Source organism: Phocoena sinus, chromosome 7 (assembly GCF_008692025.1).
Source record: "Phocoena sinus isolate mPhoSin1 chromosome 7, mPhoSin1.pri, whole genome shotgun sequence".
In the NCBI taxonomy this organism is placed as follows: Eukaryota; Metazoa; Chordata; class Mammalia; order Artiodactyla; family Phocoenidae; genus Phocoena; species Phocoena sinus.
In genome coordinates this window covers 114,781,928-114,799,640 of record NC_045769.1, presented here as the reverse complement: position 1 = coordinate 114,799,640, position 17,713 = coordinate 114,781,928, and the positions used below count along the sequence as shown (strand labels likewise).

General features: G+C 41.4%; 1 protein-coding gene across 11 annotated transcripts in view; it reads left to right on the top strand.

Annotated features, from left to right (window-relative positions):
• EPB41L5 (erythrocyte membrane protein band 4.1 like 5) overlaps positions 1 to 17,713 on the top strand; it is a 145,001-nt gene that overhangs the window by 116,141 nt on the left and 11,147 nt on the right. For 6 of the 11 annotated variants that reach the window (XM_032637599.1, XM_032637600.1, XM_032637596.1 and 3 more), the window contains 5 exons: positions 3,407 to 3,535; positions 7,107 to 7,171; positions 12,612 to 12,702; positions 14,414 to 14,488; positions 16,323 to 16,349. In XM_032637599.1, the coding sequence (XP_032493490.1) occupies positions 3,407 to 3,535; positions 7,107 to 7,171; positions 12,612 to 12,702; positions 14,414 to 14,488; positions 16,323 to 16,349 (387 nt within the window). The remainder of the gene's footprint in view (positions 1 to 3,406; positions 3,536 to 7,106; positions 7,172 to 12,611; positions 12,703 to 14,413; positions 14,489 to 16,322; positions 16,350 to 17,713) is intronic. The other 5 variants (XM_032637605.1, XM_032637604.1, XM_032637598.1 and 2 more) reach the window with 1 other exon arrangement.

Below are 17,713 nucleotides of genomic sequence, written 5' to 3'. Positions count from 1 at the left end.
TATGGTAAGCTAGCTCTAAAAGTTCACATCTCTTTTATCATGATCTCAGGGACTCTTCTGGCTTCATTTAGATACATTCAGCAGTTGAAGGGGAAGAAAGTTTATAAAGTGGTTAAAACTTTTGTGTATATTTAGGTAAAATACAAGGCAAATTGTATGTATTCTTCTAAAGCAAGATTCTTGCAAATCATGGATCTGCCCATGAATCATTATAAGGAGTGCCTTAAACCCTATGAAATTGAATACATATTCTTGTCTTTGATTCACTTATACGTTTTTCTGGAAAGCGGGTCCAAATTTTATTAAATTCTCAAGAAAAGTGAACCATACCAACCTTAAAATAACTCTTTGCGTCTCTCCAAGGTTAGAACTAAAAAGAACTTCACTTTAGTTAAAAGGCTTATATAATTTTTTTTCAATTAAACAGTTTCAGTTTTTCTGGGCCATTTAAAGAAGGAGCTCTCAGAAATAAGACTTCTCTTCTAGCCAGGATTGTTTCAAGAGTGGTTTTTTTGTTTTGTTTTGTTTTTTGCAGTACGTGGGCCTCTCACTGTCGCAGCCTCTCCCATTGTGGAGCACAGGCTCCGGACGCGCAGGCCCAGCGGCCATGGCTCACGGGCCCAGCTGCTCCGCGGCATGTGGGTTCTTCCCGGACAGGGGCACGAACCCGCGTCCCCTGCATCGGCAGGCGGACTCTCAACCACTGCGCCACCAGGGAAGCCCTCAAGAGTGGTTTTCAGTTTAGATCTGATGGCATTCCGGTTGAGAACTTCAAACACTGAGTGGCCCTGCTGAGTTTATGATTAATCTCTCTATCCAAAAACTTCATTCCCTTTCTTGTCCTGCCCCTGTTCCCCTCAGGATTGAGGAGGATCAAAGAAAAGGGGGGACTGAAACCAAGCAGGACCCCGTGGGGCCCTCCCAGGAACAAAAAGCCTCTCCATGTCCCCTGTTTCTTGTTTGTAGGAAACAGGCTGTAGCCTCCTGGGCCTTTCCTGAGTTCCAGAGAGCTGACTCTAGCAGTTAATGATTAGGACAGTAGAGTCACAGGGCTCCTAGCTCCTCCTGAAGGGATGTGGATAACCGTCTGCTGCGTATCTCTGAGCTGTTCTGCAGAAGCTGAGACCCCCCACCCTCTGCAGGATGGTGACGACCTGCTGACCACAAGCATGTCAACCCGAGACTGGTTATTTTAAAGCCTTTGGTACTTTTGCAAAATTGCCTTCCAGAAAGATGGTAACAGTCACGGTTACTTTTACCTGTGATACGTGTGTTGAATTCTTGTTTTTGTTTTTAATATAGGCAGGAAAATAAATACTTGCCTATATCAGAGGCAGGTTGCTCTGAGAATCCCGTGATGTGCAAATATAAATGATTAGCAAACAATCTCAAGTCTGCAATGTAATTGTCTCTGAAAAGAAAATGTCAAAGCATTTGAACTAGCCATGATACTTTTCCAGCTTTACTGAGGTATAATTGACAAATAAAATTTAAATACCTTTAAAGTGTACACCTTGATGATTTGGTGTAAGTATACATTGTGAAGTGATTCCTGCTGTCCAATTAGTTGACATATCTGTCACCTCACGTAAGTTACCTTTTTTGTTTTGTTTTTTTGGTGAGAGCACTTGAGATCTACTCTCTCAGCAAATTTCAAGTGTAAAAAACAGTATAATTAAGTGTAGTCACCATGCTGTACGTTGGGTCCTCGGGATTTATTCATCTGATAACTTGTACCAACCTCCCTCTGCTATCCCACCCCCTAGTCCCTGGCAACCATTCTGCTCTCTGTTTCTGATTTGGAAATTTTTTTTAGGTCCCACATCTGAGTAGTGCCGTGCAATATTTGTTGTTCTCTATCTGGCTTTGTTCACTTGGCACGAGGCCTCCAGCTTCATCTGTATTGTTGAAAATGGCGGGATTTCCTTCTTTTTAAAGGCTGAACAGTGTTTCCTTGTGTGTGTGTATTTATGTGTATGTGTGTGTGTGTGTGTGTGTGTGTGTGTGTGTGTGTGTGTATTTTACATCCTCTTCATCACCTGTTGACAGGCCCTCCGGTTGTTTCCATGTCATGGCTGCAGTGCACTTCGGGGTGCAGATCTATTTGGGATAGTGATTTTGTTTCCTTTGGATGTTAAGCCCAGAGGTGGGCTTGCTGGGTCATCTGGTGGTGAAGTAGGTATGGTTGAGAAAGGGCATCAGGTCTTCTTTCACTTGCTGGGAACCACTCTGAAGACTAGGAAGTTAGGGCTTCCCTGGTGGTGCGGTGGTTGGGAGTCCACCTGCCGGTGCAGGGGACGCGAGTTCGTGCCCCGGTCTGGGAGAATCCCACATGCTGTGGAGCAGATGGGCCCATGAGCCATGGCCGCTGAGCCTGCACGTCCAGAGCCTGTGCTCCGCAACGGGAGAGGCCACAATGGTGAGAGGCCCGCGTACCGCAAAAAGTAAATATAAAAAAGACTAGGAAGTTACAGTCTAGTGCAAAGTAGTGATTCTCAAATGTTTATAGGTATCAGAATCACACAGGGAAGCTTGTTAAAACCTTCACATTTTAGGATCCCACCCAGAGGCAGATGTGTGGAGACCACACTTAGAAAAAACAGATTAGAATAAGCACATTAGTTAAATATTTTCAAACCTGAAAGAGCGGTGCAGTATGTGATCCCATACGTGGCAGCTAGCCTGTTTTATAGAACAAAAGCTGTATCTGAGATGAAGAAAGTATTTAGAGTGAGTTTGTTATTTAGCCCAGTGTTAAATGGTAACCATAGTAATGATAATGGTAGCTGTTGTTGTTATTGATTGGCATTCAAGTCAGGTAAAATATCAGTTGTAGTGCAGATAATTTAAACTTATTAATTTGCTTTCTCCCATTTCTTTTCATAATAGTTAATTTATATTGTTTCAATTATGATCTTCATTCAGTGGACTTGGGCTTTATTTTATCATTTTCGTTAAGTCTTCACCTGATAGTGACCTCCTTCTGGCCATGTAACATAATCTCAAACACAGTCATCTACCTGGTGACAGTTCCAGAACCACAGGGTTTAGCCTGCATAGGGCCTGACCTAAAATCCAATTGAAATTAATTACAGCAAAAGGCACACATTTTGTGGTTTATTTCAGGCATTTGTCCGGGGTGGTGTCGTTAGTTATTCAGTTGCTTAGAGACAGGAAATTGGGCTAGATGATTTCCAGGGGTCCCTGCCAAGTCATAGTTCTTGTTTGTGATTACTGTGCCTTAGTTTGAAACCCTGTGTAAGAGTCGACTCTACCTGGAGTAGGATATGACTGCCTGAGACACATGATTCCCTGATAGTCTGAATATGAAATGTCATCAGTCCTTTTCTGCTTCCATTGAGTTATATGCTCTCAGAGTTGCTTACAGTATATTTTTAATATCTAGGAGGAAGTGGTGAAGTTAACTGAGAAATGTCTGAATAATGCCATTGACAGCCCAGCACTGAACGCCAGGAGAGTTCCTCCTGACTTGAAGAGTAACATTTTGAAGGCTCATGTAGAAGCAGTGCAGAAGGTAAGCTGCCTTTACTAGGGTCCTGGTGAAGTGGAAGGAGACCCTGTAGAACAAAGAAAGTATACGAACGGTAGACATGAGTGACTTGGCCGGTGATTAGAGAGAGAGTAGTACCAGGAAGCACACTCAAGATGGCAATGCCAGAACTTGCCTGGCGGTCCAGTGGTTAGGACTCTGCGCTTCCACCACAGAGGGTGCGGGTTCCATCCCTGGTCAGGGAACTGAGATCCCGCATGCAGCGCAGTGCGGCCAAAAAAAGGAAAAGAAAAAAAAAAAAAAAGATGGCACATGCCTTCCTAATTCCACATTCTACTCAGGCAAGATTAAGAGGGGGGAGTCACAGGATAAAAAGAGTAAAGATGCTGCTCTACAGTATAAGAAATTAAAAAAAAAAGTCAAATTCCTGTAGAAGTGAGTCCCTAATCTTTGTCACTTTTATAGCTGGAAACTCTATAGTGATTTTTAGGTTCCTGTCAATATTAAGTCTATGACTTTAGGTCTTTCTTTATCAATTCATTGTTCCCCACCACCCATCTACCCCCAATTCAGCAAAATTGTGATGTTATTGGCAACAGAGTGATGGTTATAAGGCGAAGAGTTGGCTGTGTCGTCTCATGAAGGGTGCAGTGGGTAGGGACCAGCCCCCATGAAGTTGATGGCGTCCATGTTCTCAAAATCAGCTTTTCCTTGGCCCTCCCCAACTTTCAGATTATCCTCTGCACTGAAGCAGGACAGAAGCCTGTCTCACCAAGTCCGGTTGTCAACTAGGATTTCAAAATAATCCTGTTGTTGAGAAGGGGCTCTTTACCCATTGTGTTCCCAGGCACAGACCTTGAAGAGAGCTGAGAGGACTTGAGGAATGTCGTTCATGCACTTTATGTAGCTTCTCACCCCAGTGTAAACATAAAACATAATATTTATATATAAAATACGGCAGTACATGCTCTGGAATCAGACAACTGGAGTTTGAATCCTGTTTCTAATCTACTAGTAGCTAGTCACCGATTAGCTTTGTGACTTGGCAAGTTAGTTAATTTCCCTGAGCCTCAGTTTAATTATGTTTAAAAAGTGGTAATGGGGCTTCCCTGGTGGCGCAGTGGTTGAGAGTCCGCCTGCCGATGCAGGGGACGCGGGTTCGTGCCCCGGTCTGGGAGGATCCCGCGTGCCGCGGAGCGGCTGGGCCCGTGAGCCATGGCCGGTGGGCCTGCGTGTCCGGACCCTGTGCTCCGCGGCGGGAGAGGCCGCAACGGTGAGAGGCCCGCGTACCGCAAAAAAAAAAAAAAAAAAAAAAGTGGTAATGGTAATACCTTCCCGAAGGTGGGTTATAAGGATGAAATAAAATGATAAAGGTAAAGGCCACAGAATGGCTTCTGGCACAGAATCAGTGTTTAGTAAGTGTTGATCCTGATGTTGACACTGCCTATTGTAGCAGCAGTGGTGGTGACAGTTTTTCGTCACCTTACGTTTCAGTTGTACTTTGGATCTGTTTTGACTTGAACAAGAGAGAAATAACTTGAATAGCCCTAAATGAAAGATTTTGTTTTATAGTGAAAATCATCCCACAAAGAAAAATTCAGGACCAGACACCTTCATTGTTAAGGCCTACTGAACATCTAAGGCAGAAGACAGTCCTACACAAGCTCTTTCAGGAATTAGAAGAGCAGGGAGCACTTCCCAACTCGTTTTATGAGGCTAGTCTTAGCCTAACACCAAAGCCAGATAAGGAGAGTACAAGAAAAGCAGCTACAGACCAGGACTGTTCTTGAACGTGGACTCAAAAGCCCTTAACAAAGTGGAAGCAAATCATACTGAACAGCTTATAAACAGGATAGTACACCATGGCCAAGTAGGGTTTATCTCAGGAAAAAAGTTGGTTTATCGTTCAAAAACCAGTATAGTACAACATATTAAAAAGTAAGAAAAATTGTCTCAATTTATTTGGAAAAGGCATTTCACATTATTTAACACTTGTTCATGATAAAAGCTCACAGCAAAGTAGTAGTAGAATGGAACTTCAGCCTGATAAATGATATCTATGAAAAAAGTCTACAGCTAACATTGTAATTCATAGCTAAAGTTAACGACTGACATGCCCGTGACTGCCTGCAATGCACACAGCTGGTAAGAACATAAAATGTTCCAAGTACTTTATAAAAGAGTTGGTAAGGGCTTCCCTGGTGTTGCAGTGGTTGAGAGTCCACCTGCCAATGCAGGGGACACAGATTCGATCCCTGGTCTCGGAAGTTCCCACATGTGGTTGAGCTACTAAGCCCGTGTGCCACAACTACTGAGCCTGTACTCTAGAGCCCATGAGCCACAACTGCTGAAGCCCGTGTGCCACAACTACTGAGCCTGTGCACCTAGAGCCCGTGATCCGCAACAAAGATCAGCCCCAGCTCTACGCAACTAGAGAAAGCCTGTGCGCAGCAAAAAAGACCCAACGCAGCCAAAAATTAATTAATTAAGTTTGAAAAAAAGAGTTGGTAAAATATTAAACGTACACTTAGCATATGACCCAGCAGCCCCACTCTTAGGTATTTACTCAAGAGAAATAAGAGCGTAGGTTCACACAGGTATTAGTACATGAATGTTCCTGGCACCTTTGTTTGTAATAGGTAAAAACTAGAAACGATCCAAATGTCCATCAACAAGTAAATAGATAAACAAATTGGGGTGTATCCATACAGTGGAAAGCTACTCAGCACGCAAAAAAGGAATGCATTAGTGACACATGCAACACCGTGGGTGAACCTCAAAAACATCCTGTTAGTCTAAAGAGGGAGCCACAAAAGGATGTTGTGATTCCATTTATATGAAACTATGGAAAGCACAGATCACTGCTGGCCACGTGTATGGGTTTTTGGTGGGATTGTATCGGAAGCCTCAAGGGAACATTTGGGGTAGTGGAAGTGTTACATATGTTGATTGTAGTGTTGATTATGTACCAAACCGTACATTTAAAATGTGTGCATTTTACTGTATGTAAATGATACCTCAATAACTGACCTCTTTAGAATTCTCCTCTGAAATATTCCTTGTACTCAGGGAAAAACAAAAAGCCAGATATGCAGCTTAATATGTTTCTGCTTTTTATCATGTAAATTTGAAAAATTCTGGCATTGAATCTTTTTGGATTCTGTGTACATTGACTAACATATCATTGTGTCTTAAATAATTTAGAGCTGTCCAGTAAAGCGTATGGATTCATAGACCAACATATTGAAGTGGAAACTTGGAGTATGAATTTGGGCGTGGGATAGGGTTTTGCTGGGTACAGTACTGATATTTCCATAGAGAAGTTATGGTTACCTCTTTCTGGAGCTGAAGCAAACAGATTATTTCTATTTTTACTGGAAAGGAATGTAAATTTATTACTTTATTACCCACGAGAGAGATTTAATTTTTTTTAATTAATTTTTATTGGAGTATAGTTGATTTACAATGTTGTGTTAGCTTCTGCTGTACAGCAGAGTGAATCAGTTAATATATCCACTCTTTTCTAGATTCTGTTCCCATATAGGTTATTACAATGTATTGAGGAGATTTAATTTTTATGATTTCTTTTTCTTAGGTTACAAGAGAAGATAGCTTATTAAGTCATAAAAATGCCAGTGTTCAGGATGCTGCCACCAACAGGTACAGTTGTGGGTAGACTGAATTAAATTGATGTTCTTTTCCTCTTAACTTTCTTTGGGGGGTGTTTTTTTTCCCTCTTTCCCACTCTGTGATCACATGGTTTCAGGATATCTATTTGAAAGATAGCCTGAAATCACTGTTCTATCCACTACATAGATTCTTAGGACCTAATTTTAGATCATTTGAAGATACTCCTAATTAATCTTTTCTTCCTGATTCTTCTTCAGCTGATTCAAACTGGAGAGCAAAAACAGCCTTTGAAGATATTTTTAATCTCATAAGATACCTGGTGAAGAATGTGTACTATTTCTCTTAGGTGTGGTAGTTGCCTTAGTGCCATGCTGTTGGCAGGGTGGGATTGCTCTTATAAACTGTCTTACTGTGGGCTCTCACATGACGCAAGCAGATTTCTTTGCTGTTCTCTCTGAGTTCCTTCTGCCTGTCTTTTCTTGTTGAGTGTTATGCCATGTCTCTGTCTTACTAGACTTCCATCCCCTGCTCTGTTGCAGTTTGTTTCGTTCGTCCCTGCAAATCCAGTGTTCTGTGCTTAGTTGGTGCTAAACATTGTTGAGTGAATGTGGTTCTTTTCCCGTTATCCAGAACTTACGCAGTGAAGAGTTTTCTGATTAGTGATATTCAGTTCCAGGTGCTGTAATTAACATAGCACTTAAGCACATGCTTCGTGTAAAGGACTTTACAGCTAGTACTCAGCAAACCTACTACTTGGTGATCGGGGTACAACTGGAATTACAACTTAACCTTTTCTAAGAAATCAGTTTGCCCACAACATTTTTAATGCTATTGTTGTTTTTATTGGAGCTTTTTAGAGTAACCTCATCACAGACTTTTTGCCAAGAGGAGGATGATGGGGATGTGACGACCCAGTTGTTTATCAGAAATTTCATTGAACTCTGGAAGGTGGACAGGTCCTGGAATAGACTCCAACTTCCGGATTTGTTTTTCCAAATGGCTGTTGGTATTTTGAATAATCTATTTTCCTTCCAGGATTTGAAATGGATCCTTTAAAATATGCTTATGTTCTTACACAAACCTGGGTCTGTTTCTGGATCTTTTCCTTTTCTGGTACTGTTTTTTTCCTCGTGCCATACCACACTTTTAAAAAGTTGCTGTACCCCCTTTTTAAAAGGAAATATTTCAGGCATATAGAAAGGTATGGAGACTATATAATACATGTCTGTGTACCAAATGTCAAGCTTTGTCACGTCCTCATATTTTGCTATAATAGATTTAGATCATTTTGCTTTTATCTTTTTTTTTTGAGCTGTAATTCCTATATATAACCCTTTAAAAGTAGGCAATTTAATGCTAAATTGTGAATTGACAAAGTTGTGCAACCCTAACCACTCTCTAATTCCATAATATTGTCCCCTCACCCCTAACGGAAGCGCCCTCCGCATACGCTGGTTCTCCACGTCGCTCCTTCGGCACCTGGGAGCCACCCACCTACTTTCTGCCTGCACTAGATTTGCCTGCTTCGGACAGTTCATATAACTGGACTCATACAAATATGTGTCTGGTTTTTTTCATTTGACATAATGTTTTCAAGGTTCATCCATATTGTAGCCTGTATTGGTACTCCATGGCTGCATAATATTCCATCGTATGTCCATGTGTCAATGGATGGACATTTGTGTTGTTTCTGCTTTTTGGCTACTGTGAATACAGCTGTTGTTGAACATTCCCACACGAGGATTTGTACATTTACAGTGTACGATTCAGTCGCTTTTGTTTTGATATATCTGAATCTTTAAAAATTTATCCATGGTTTCTTCATGTCAGTTGCCACAATATATTCATTTTTAAATTTATGGACAAATGTTTGTTCCCAATTAACATTGTGCATGTTCTTCATTATACACACATGTTGGAAGGATTTTTCATCTGCTTTCTGTGTTTTGCAGCAGTGTAAACTACATTAAGACTAATCTTTTTTTCTCCTTTTTTTTTTTTTTCGGTTTGGCCTCAGGATTCTTTTTTTAAAATTGAAGTATAATTGATTTACAATATTATGTTTGTTTAAGGTGTATAATATAATGATTCAATAGTTTTATAGATTATACTCCATTCTTAAATTTATTATAAGTTGGGTATATTTATATCCTTGTAGCCTGTTTGTTTTATACATAGTATTTAGTTTATACTTATTGATTTCCTATCCCTATCTAGCCTCTCCCCACTTCCCTCATCCCACTGGTAACCCCTAGTTCTCTTTATCTGTGAATCTGTTTCTGTTTTGTTACATTCATTTGTTTATTTTTTAGATCCCACATATAAGTGATAACATACAGTATTTGTCTTTCTCTGTCTGACTTATTTCAGTAAGCATAATACCCTCTAGGTCCATCCATGTTGTTGCAAATGGCAGAATTTCTTTTTTATGGCTGAGCAATATTCCACTGCATGTATACACCACATCTTCTTTATCCATTCATCTTGATGGACGCTTAGGTTGCTTTTGTATCTTGGCTATTGTAAATAATGCTGCTGTAAGCATTGGGGAGCGTGTATCTTTTTGATTTAGTATTTTTGCTTTCTCCAGATGTATATCAGAAATACAGTAGAATTGCTGGACTGTATAGTAATTCTATTTTTAGTTTTTTTGAGGAACCTCCATACTGTTTTCCATAGTGGCTGCACCAATTTATATTCCCACCAGCAGAGCACAAGGGTTCCCTTTTCTCCACATCCTCACCAACATTTGTCATTTTTGCTCTTTTTGACCATAGCCATTCTGACAGGTGTGAGGTGATACCTCATTGTTTTGATTTGCATCTCCCTGATGATGAGCGATGTTGAGCATCTTTTCATGTGCCTATTGGCCATCTGTATGTGTTCTTTGGAAAAATGCCTATCCAGGTCTTCTGCCCACTTTTAATTGGTTTGTTTATTTTTTTAATATTGAGTTGTATGAGCTATTTATGTATTTTAGATATTAATCTCTTACTGGTCATATCATTTGCAAACATTTTCTCCCATTCTGTAGGCCATCTTTTCATTTTTTCAGTGGTTTCCTTTGCTGTTCAAAAGCCTTTAAGTTTAATTAGGCCCCATTTGTTTAGTTTTGCTTTTGTTTCCTTTGCCTTAGGAGACAGATCCAAAAACAATATCGCTATGATTTATATCAAAGAGTGTTCTACCTTTGTTTTCTATTGGTTTTATGGTTTCTGGTCTTACATTTAGGTCTTTTATCCATTTTGAGTTTATTTTTGTATATGGTATGAGAAAGTGTTCTAATTTCATTCTTTTACATGTAGGTGCCCAGTTTTCTGAGAACCATTTACTGAAGAGGCTGTCTTTTCCCCAGTGTATATTCTTGCTTCCTTTGTTGTGGATTAATTGACCCTAAGTGCATGGGTTTATCTCTGGGCTCTGTATTCTGTTCCATTGATCTATGTGTCTGTTTTTGTGCCAGTACCAGCCTGTTTTTTTTTTTTTTTTTTTTTTTGCGGTACGCGGGCCTCTCACTGCCGTTGCCTCTCCCGTTGCAGAGCACAGGCTCCGGACGCGCAGTTTCAGTGGCCATGGCTCACGGGCCTAGCCGGACCGGGGCACGAACCCGTGTCCCCTGCATTGACAGGTGGACTCTCAACCACTGCGCCACCAGGGAAGCCCTACCAGCCTGTTTTGATTACTGTAGCTTTGTAGTATAGTTTGAAGTCAGGGAGTGTGATACCTCCAGCTTTATTCTTTTTTCTCAAGATTGCTTTGGCAATCGGGGTCCTTTGTGTTTCCATATAAATTTTACGATTATTTGTTCCTGTTCTGTGAAAAATGTCTGATAGGAAGTTTGATAGGGATTACATTAAATCTGTAGATTGTTTTGGGTAGTATGGACATTTTAACAAGATTAATTCTTCTAATACATGAACATGGGATATCTTTCCATTTCTTTGTATTATCTTGAGATTTCTTTGTCAATGTTTTCAGAGTTTAGTTTTCAGAGTATAGGTCTTTTGCCTCCTTGGTTAAGTTTATTCCTAGGTATTTTATTCTTTTTGATGCAGTTTTAGACAGGGTTGTTTTTTTGATTTCTCTTTCTGATAGTTTGTTATTAGCGTGTAGAAAAGCAGGACTAATCTCTTGTTGAGGGGTTGGGAGACCTCATTGTGAAATGTATTTCACTCCTTTCGGGGCTCACTCCTTTAGTCTCAGCTGTTTCTTTTCTTTGGAGCACAAAGTTATCTTTTCTCTCTGGTAGCTTTTAGGTTTTTCACTGCTTATTCTTGAGATTTCTGCATGTTCATTACTGTGCATCTAAGTATAGTTTTATTTTTCATTCTTGTTAGTATTCAAGGTGGTGTTTCAATCTGAAGACCTATGTCTTTTTTTTAGTTCTGGAAAGTCATAAGCCCTTATTTTTGTGAATATCCAGCATCCATTAGACATTAGCTGAAATGCTCCGATCTCTTCTCTGTCTCTCGTAACTATTCCTTCTTACTTTTCATCTCTCTGCCTCTGTGTGCCTCGGTGCTGTGGCTGCAGTAGTCCTAGCTTCCGTCTAGCTCCCGAGGCTGACTTTTCCATCTAGGATTTGCCTCTTGTTTTTTCTCAGTCTCCCTGTGGGATTGGACGGGCACTGCTCCTGTCACTTGCATGCTTTCCAGTGATGCTGGAGAGGACTGGGGTCCCTGCCAGGTGTGTCATCCTGGTGGGTGGCGGTCTCTTGGCTTCCCCGTCTCCTCCCTGGCGTCGAGGCTGCCTGTTCTTGTGATCCTCACCTGGGGTTGACATCCTTGTCCTTCCTGCTGGTATCCTCTCCCGGGCCGATCCCGCCGCCGCGTCTGGAGCCCTGGAGGTGGGCCGCTGCCCCGTGCCGCAGAGTGTGCTCCCACCCGCCTCCTGCAGGGGCTTCCTGCCTCGTTCTCCGCACCTCAGGTGTTCCGTGTCACTGAGCTGTCCCGTTCCTGATCTGTCTTCTTCATGTATCTGTCTGTCTTGTTTTGTGTATCTGCCTAGTCTTTTACATGATTTCTCTAGATCGGTTGCTCTTTGGAGCAGACTGTAGCATCTAATCTGCCCATAACCCTGAAATCACCTCTTGTACTGTGTGTTTCACGGTTTTCGGCATTTCCTCAAAGCTCGTGAGCTACCACTGACATCCTTTATTGGTTCTGAAGTTTTATGAGTTTATTCTTTTGTTAAAAAGAAATCTTTTCTGTCATTTCATTGAGCTTCAGGAGCGAAGCAAAGCACTAGTGAACGGGTCTGACCTGGTTGCAAACCTGTTATGCAATGGGTGGGGAGGGGTTCACGGAGGCGTGTGGGGCAGCGCGGACCACTGTCTGCCCCCCCCACCCCCCGCTGTCTCTTCCTTCCGTGTGGGGTGGTTACCCTGCTTCCCCAAGCCTCCTCCTTCAGCACACTGCCTGTTGCTCCTGCATCGGTCATCCGTGACACGAACCCGCCTTTGTCTTCCTAGTGCTGAGTTAAATGAGAACTCCGTGCCCGGCCCTGGAGGGTCTCTCATTCCGACGCGAACCACACCTGCAGAAAATGGGCCTGCTCTAAAGGTAACGATTCCTTCCACTTTCAAGGTTGCTCCACAGAGACTCCCTTGCCTTGAATCCTGGTTGTACAGGACACCTGGTGATCTCTGACGGCCACCAGAACGTCAGCCGTGAGAAGAGCGTTGAGCCTCACTTCTCTAGGGAGAATCCAATTGTCACATCCCTCCCAAGAGCAGCTCAGGGTTTCTTCTCCATTTTTGAGGTATTTGTTGGTAGTTTTGTTTTTAGGGGGTCTCGGTGTTTTTGGGTTTTGGATTCGGGCTATGCTACCCTAGTGTCTCAGACTTCACATGACACATAACAGGCACTAAATAAATATTGATGGATCGAAATTGACTTTCTGACACTGATTGTGTTTGTAACATAACCAGCTTGTCTCAAATTCTGCCTCTCCTCTATCCATCGGCCGTACAGTCTTAGCAGGTCACAAGTCACAGAGACCCAGCTCATGCCCACTGAACGCTTTAATTTGCAAGTTAAACAAAAAATTATTTTTGTAGATGAACATTTACCATTTGTTCTTTTATAGTGCAACCACATTTATTGTAGAAGTTTACCAAATATTTCATGAAAACAACACATTAGAAATCACCTGATTCCCACTACCCAAAGACAGTGTGTAGTTAATATTCAGGTGTATAGTTTTTCAGGCTTAGGGGTTTAAAAAAAAAAAAGCTCAACCTAAAGTACCTTTAATCAGGAGATTCCTTTCTGCTAATTAAAATTCTAAAAAGATACACTGACATCTCCGATCACTGAAAATCGTTAGGTGGAACCCGAGATGTTTTTGGAACAGAGAAGGACAGTTAGCCCGAAGATTTATTGCATATTGTACCAGACAGCTTGATAGGCTTTGAAAATTCAAAAATGAGTGAAACATGGCCTCTTCTTTCAAACTGCTTCCAGCACAGTTGGAGAGAGAATTTTGTTACGTTGTGGTAGAGATACGCACAGGCCACCTGGGGAGCCCACTCAGGTCACAGGGTATGAGGGGGTGGAGGGGGAGGGGGTGTGGGAGGAGACAGGCAGGTTTTCATATATGCGATTAAAATTCAGTTGACATCGAACAGGAAACACACACGGTGGCCTGAAGACAGGCAGAAATATATAAATGAAGGGCCTTTTTTGTTATGGACTACACCCTGGATACTTACTTCTCTTATTTCCAGACTGGAATTTTATCTGTTATCCTTTTAAAATTCTTCCTGTGCCCAGAAACACACACACACTGCAGTACAGAACTCTGTTTCTATAAGGTGCTTCAAATACTAATTAGAGAAAAGTATTAACATTTATGGGGGGGCTTATGTTATACTCTTTGTGAACAGTGAATCATCCATGTGGATAAAGAAGCATTCCAAGTGCAGGCGTGTCCTTAGTCATCGTCTCCTGGGCTGAACCTTTAGCCTCTGCCATCTGGTTTAAGAACTGAGAGCCGGGACGGTCCTAACCCTACACAAGTTTTGTCTCACCAGAAGGAATAGTTGTATGAAAATTCACATGACACTTTAGCTTTTTAAAGCTCTGACTGTAGTCTAGGTTCCCCTCCAAACAAAAGTGGAATCACTAATAATCATGATTCCTGAGGGTCCCCTTCGTTTAAAGGTTAACACCATCCAGGCCTGGGTCCAAATTATACATTGAGAGGATATGGAAAAAATCTACTCTGGTGACTAATGGGTCATTTAACATCCATGTATCTTGTCTTCTGTAGGATGCTACAGATGAATTGGATGCCTTGCTTTTATCTCTAACTGAGAATCTCATTGACCACACAACCACACCTCAGGTAAATATAGGCTTTAAAACAGCAGGATGGAAAGGTATTTCTGTTTGAAAATGTTCCCAGTAGATTCCAGTTCTTGCCTTTTCTGCAGTTTAGTAAAACTTTTCATTTAGTAAGTGTTTATATTTCGGTAACCACCTAGCATTGCCTTTTCTATAGGGAAGTTCTGCCCTCTTGAATCTGTGTGTCACTGGACAGCAACCACATGTTGCCAAGCCTCTTTGTAATTCAGCACCCTGTTAAGTAGTGTGAGAGGGACATGTGGGGGTAAACCAGCTTCTGAAGAGTTCAGACAGTAAGACCTCCAGTTGTTAAAAACATTTACAGAATGGTGGGAGCATAAGAGTGGTTGGCGTTAAACATATTGATCATTATTTGAGTTTGGGAGATACCGTGTTAAGTACTGTGACCATAATACAAAGAAGAAGCAGTCACTTCCCTCCAGAGACATACTGGGGTGAAAGGTACACAGATAGTGCATTTAGTGCCTTGTGAGTGGCGTGGCAGGAGTTGCCGTAGGGGTCACTTGAAGGCTTGCAAGTGAGGGCAGTCCTTCCCCTGATGTTTGCGTAGGTCACCAGCCCTCACTCAGGTGTGTGTCTGCATCACTGGAAAGAGTAGGAAAGCACAGATTGCTGACCTCCACTCTCGGGCTTTTGGATATGGTGCATGTGGTCTGGGGCCCAAGAAGCTGCATTTCTGACACGTTCCCAGTGATGGTTGGGTGTGGGCCGGGAACCACCAGCTTAGGGCCATAATCACAAGAGACTTTACCAGGTGAGCAAGCAGAAAATGAAAGGGATGTTGGCAATATCGGGCTGCAATAATCCTTTAACCAGATGAAAGAGGTAACTTCTAAGGCCAATGCAAGATGGCCTGAAGCCTGGAGAAGGAGTCCTTCGGGCCCAACTCAGAACACTTACTGCTTGTTTATGCTGTCTCACAGGTGGGGGTAACACAGTGATGAAAATCAATTTGATTAAAGACATTTTTTTATCACTAATATATTTTTCCTTCCCTACAAATTTAGAATGTTTTAAATAAAAATGTAGACTATGATGCATTTTAGATTCTACATATGAGCTATCTATTCTATTACACTTACTGATTTTTCTGTTGTTAGAACTGTAATACTCTTCTAATAATTTTTTTTTGGCTGCGTTGGGTCTTCGTTGCTGCGCACAGGCTTGCTCTAGTTGCGGCGAGTGGGGGCTACTCTCAGTTGCGGGGCGCAGGCTTCTCATTGCGGAGGCTTCTCTTGTGGAGCACGGGCTCTAGGTGCATGGGCTTCAGTAGTTGTGGCATGCAGGCTCAGTAGTTGTGGCACACGGGCCCTAGAGCACAGGCTCAGTAGTTGTGGCTCACGGGCTCTAGAGCGCAGGCTCAGTAGTTGTGGCATGCGGGCTCAGTAGTTGTGGCTCGCGACCTCTAGAGCGCAGGCTCAATAGTTGTGGTGCACGGGCTTTGTTGCTTTGCAGCAGGTGGGATCTTCCTGGACCAGGACTCGAACCCGTGTCCCCTGCATTGGCAGGCGTATTCTTAACCACTGAGCCACCAGAGAAGCCCTCTAATAACTTTCTAAGTGATTTTGATACATGTTGAGGCCAGTCCAGCATCATTATGCAGGTGTTTTGCTGTTTGTGCTTGTTAATTCTTTCAGATGATTTTTAGAATAACTGTGTCAAGTCTCACTCCCTCTGAAAGCCTTTGAATTTTTATTTGTAATTACGTTAAATTCATAAATTAACTTGTGGAAAGAACTGATATATTTGTGATAATTCATCTTAGCCAAGAGTACGATATGTTTTTCTCATCCATGATTTCCTATTTCTCCTAGAAGTTTTGTAGTTACAGTCTCCCCAATGTAAGTTTTATATTTTCCTATTTTTGTTATTTCCAGATCCTTCATGTTTTTTTGCTATTGAGATTTTTTTCCCCATTATATTTAAAGAATTTAGGATTTAACCTAACAGAAAATACAGAGTCTCTAAATGTTCTCTGTAAGTCTTCTCTATTCTTCATTAGGTTAACTCCTAAATACTTCATAGTTTTGTTGATATTGTGAATGGTATTTAATTTTTTTACTGTTGAATTCATAAGTTAATTTTGTGTCTGGCAAACTTGATGAATTCTTTCAGTAGCCAATCTGCTGATTCAAATATTCTGTCAGTTTCTGGGGTGTCTTTAGTATCTCTGTCTGCAGTTATTGATTAATCCATTTCTTACCTATTGTTGGATCTTCCAGTTTTTTGTATATTTTGAAGATAGGCTGTGAGATGCATACATGTTGATGGTAATTATACTTTCTGAGCTCCTTTTAGCACTTTAAAGTGTCCTTCTTCGCCCTTTTTTTCCCTCTCTTTATTTCCCTTTTGACTGGTAAAAAATTGACACCCTAGCTTTAAGTTTGAATCACTTTATGTATAAATTTTCTGTCATTTTATTTTCAACCTTTTTGTATCTGTTGGTTTTAAGTGGACCTTTCAGCGTTTTGCTGGGTCTTGTTTTTAAAATCTTATTCGAGAGTCTGTATCTTCTGATTGAGTTTAAATCCATTTATATTTACTGTAATTATGGTTATTATAGGACTTGTTTCTGCCAAACCATTTTTGTTTACTTTTACCATATTTCTTTTTTCTCTCTCTTTTATTTTCTGTGGTTAGAAGTGCACTTTCTTAATACTGGTGGGAAAGTCATATTTTGTATTTTTATTCTCTTGTTGGTTACCTAGATTACTAAAACCTGGACTTACAGTAATTTTTTCTTGCCAGAATCTGTCACCAGTGCAAGGACTAGTCTAAGCTTCCACAAAATAGGAGGGAGTCGGGAGTTCATTAGATTACAATTCTACATGCAGAAGTAAGATACAGAAAATTAAACCTTAACAAGAATATAGCAGAGGCCCTGTGAGTCAGGAGCAGCGTGGGTGTTTTCATTGCTCTCTCCTCCAGTCAGAGTTAGAAAATGGCCTGTAGCTGGACAGAGCTTTCTTCTGTCTTCATTTGAGTTAGCCACAGTCTGCTGTGCAGCATGCTACCAAGAAGGCTGTGATTGTTTGTAACGGACCGAAATGAAGTTTCAGAAAATAAATCTTAAGTTGGATGCTAGGGGTTGGGGACAGTCCTAGTGAATGACCTGAAAGTAGTAGTAGCATTAGTAGCATTCCGGGAGTAGTAAGTTTTTAGATTAAAGAGGTTCTCGAGATTATGACAGTTTCTTAAGTGGTGA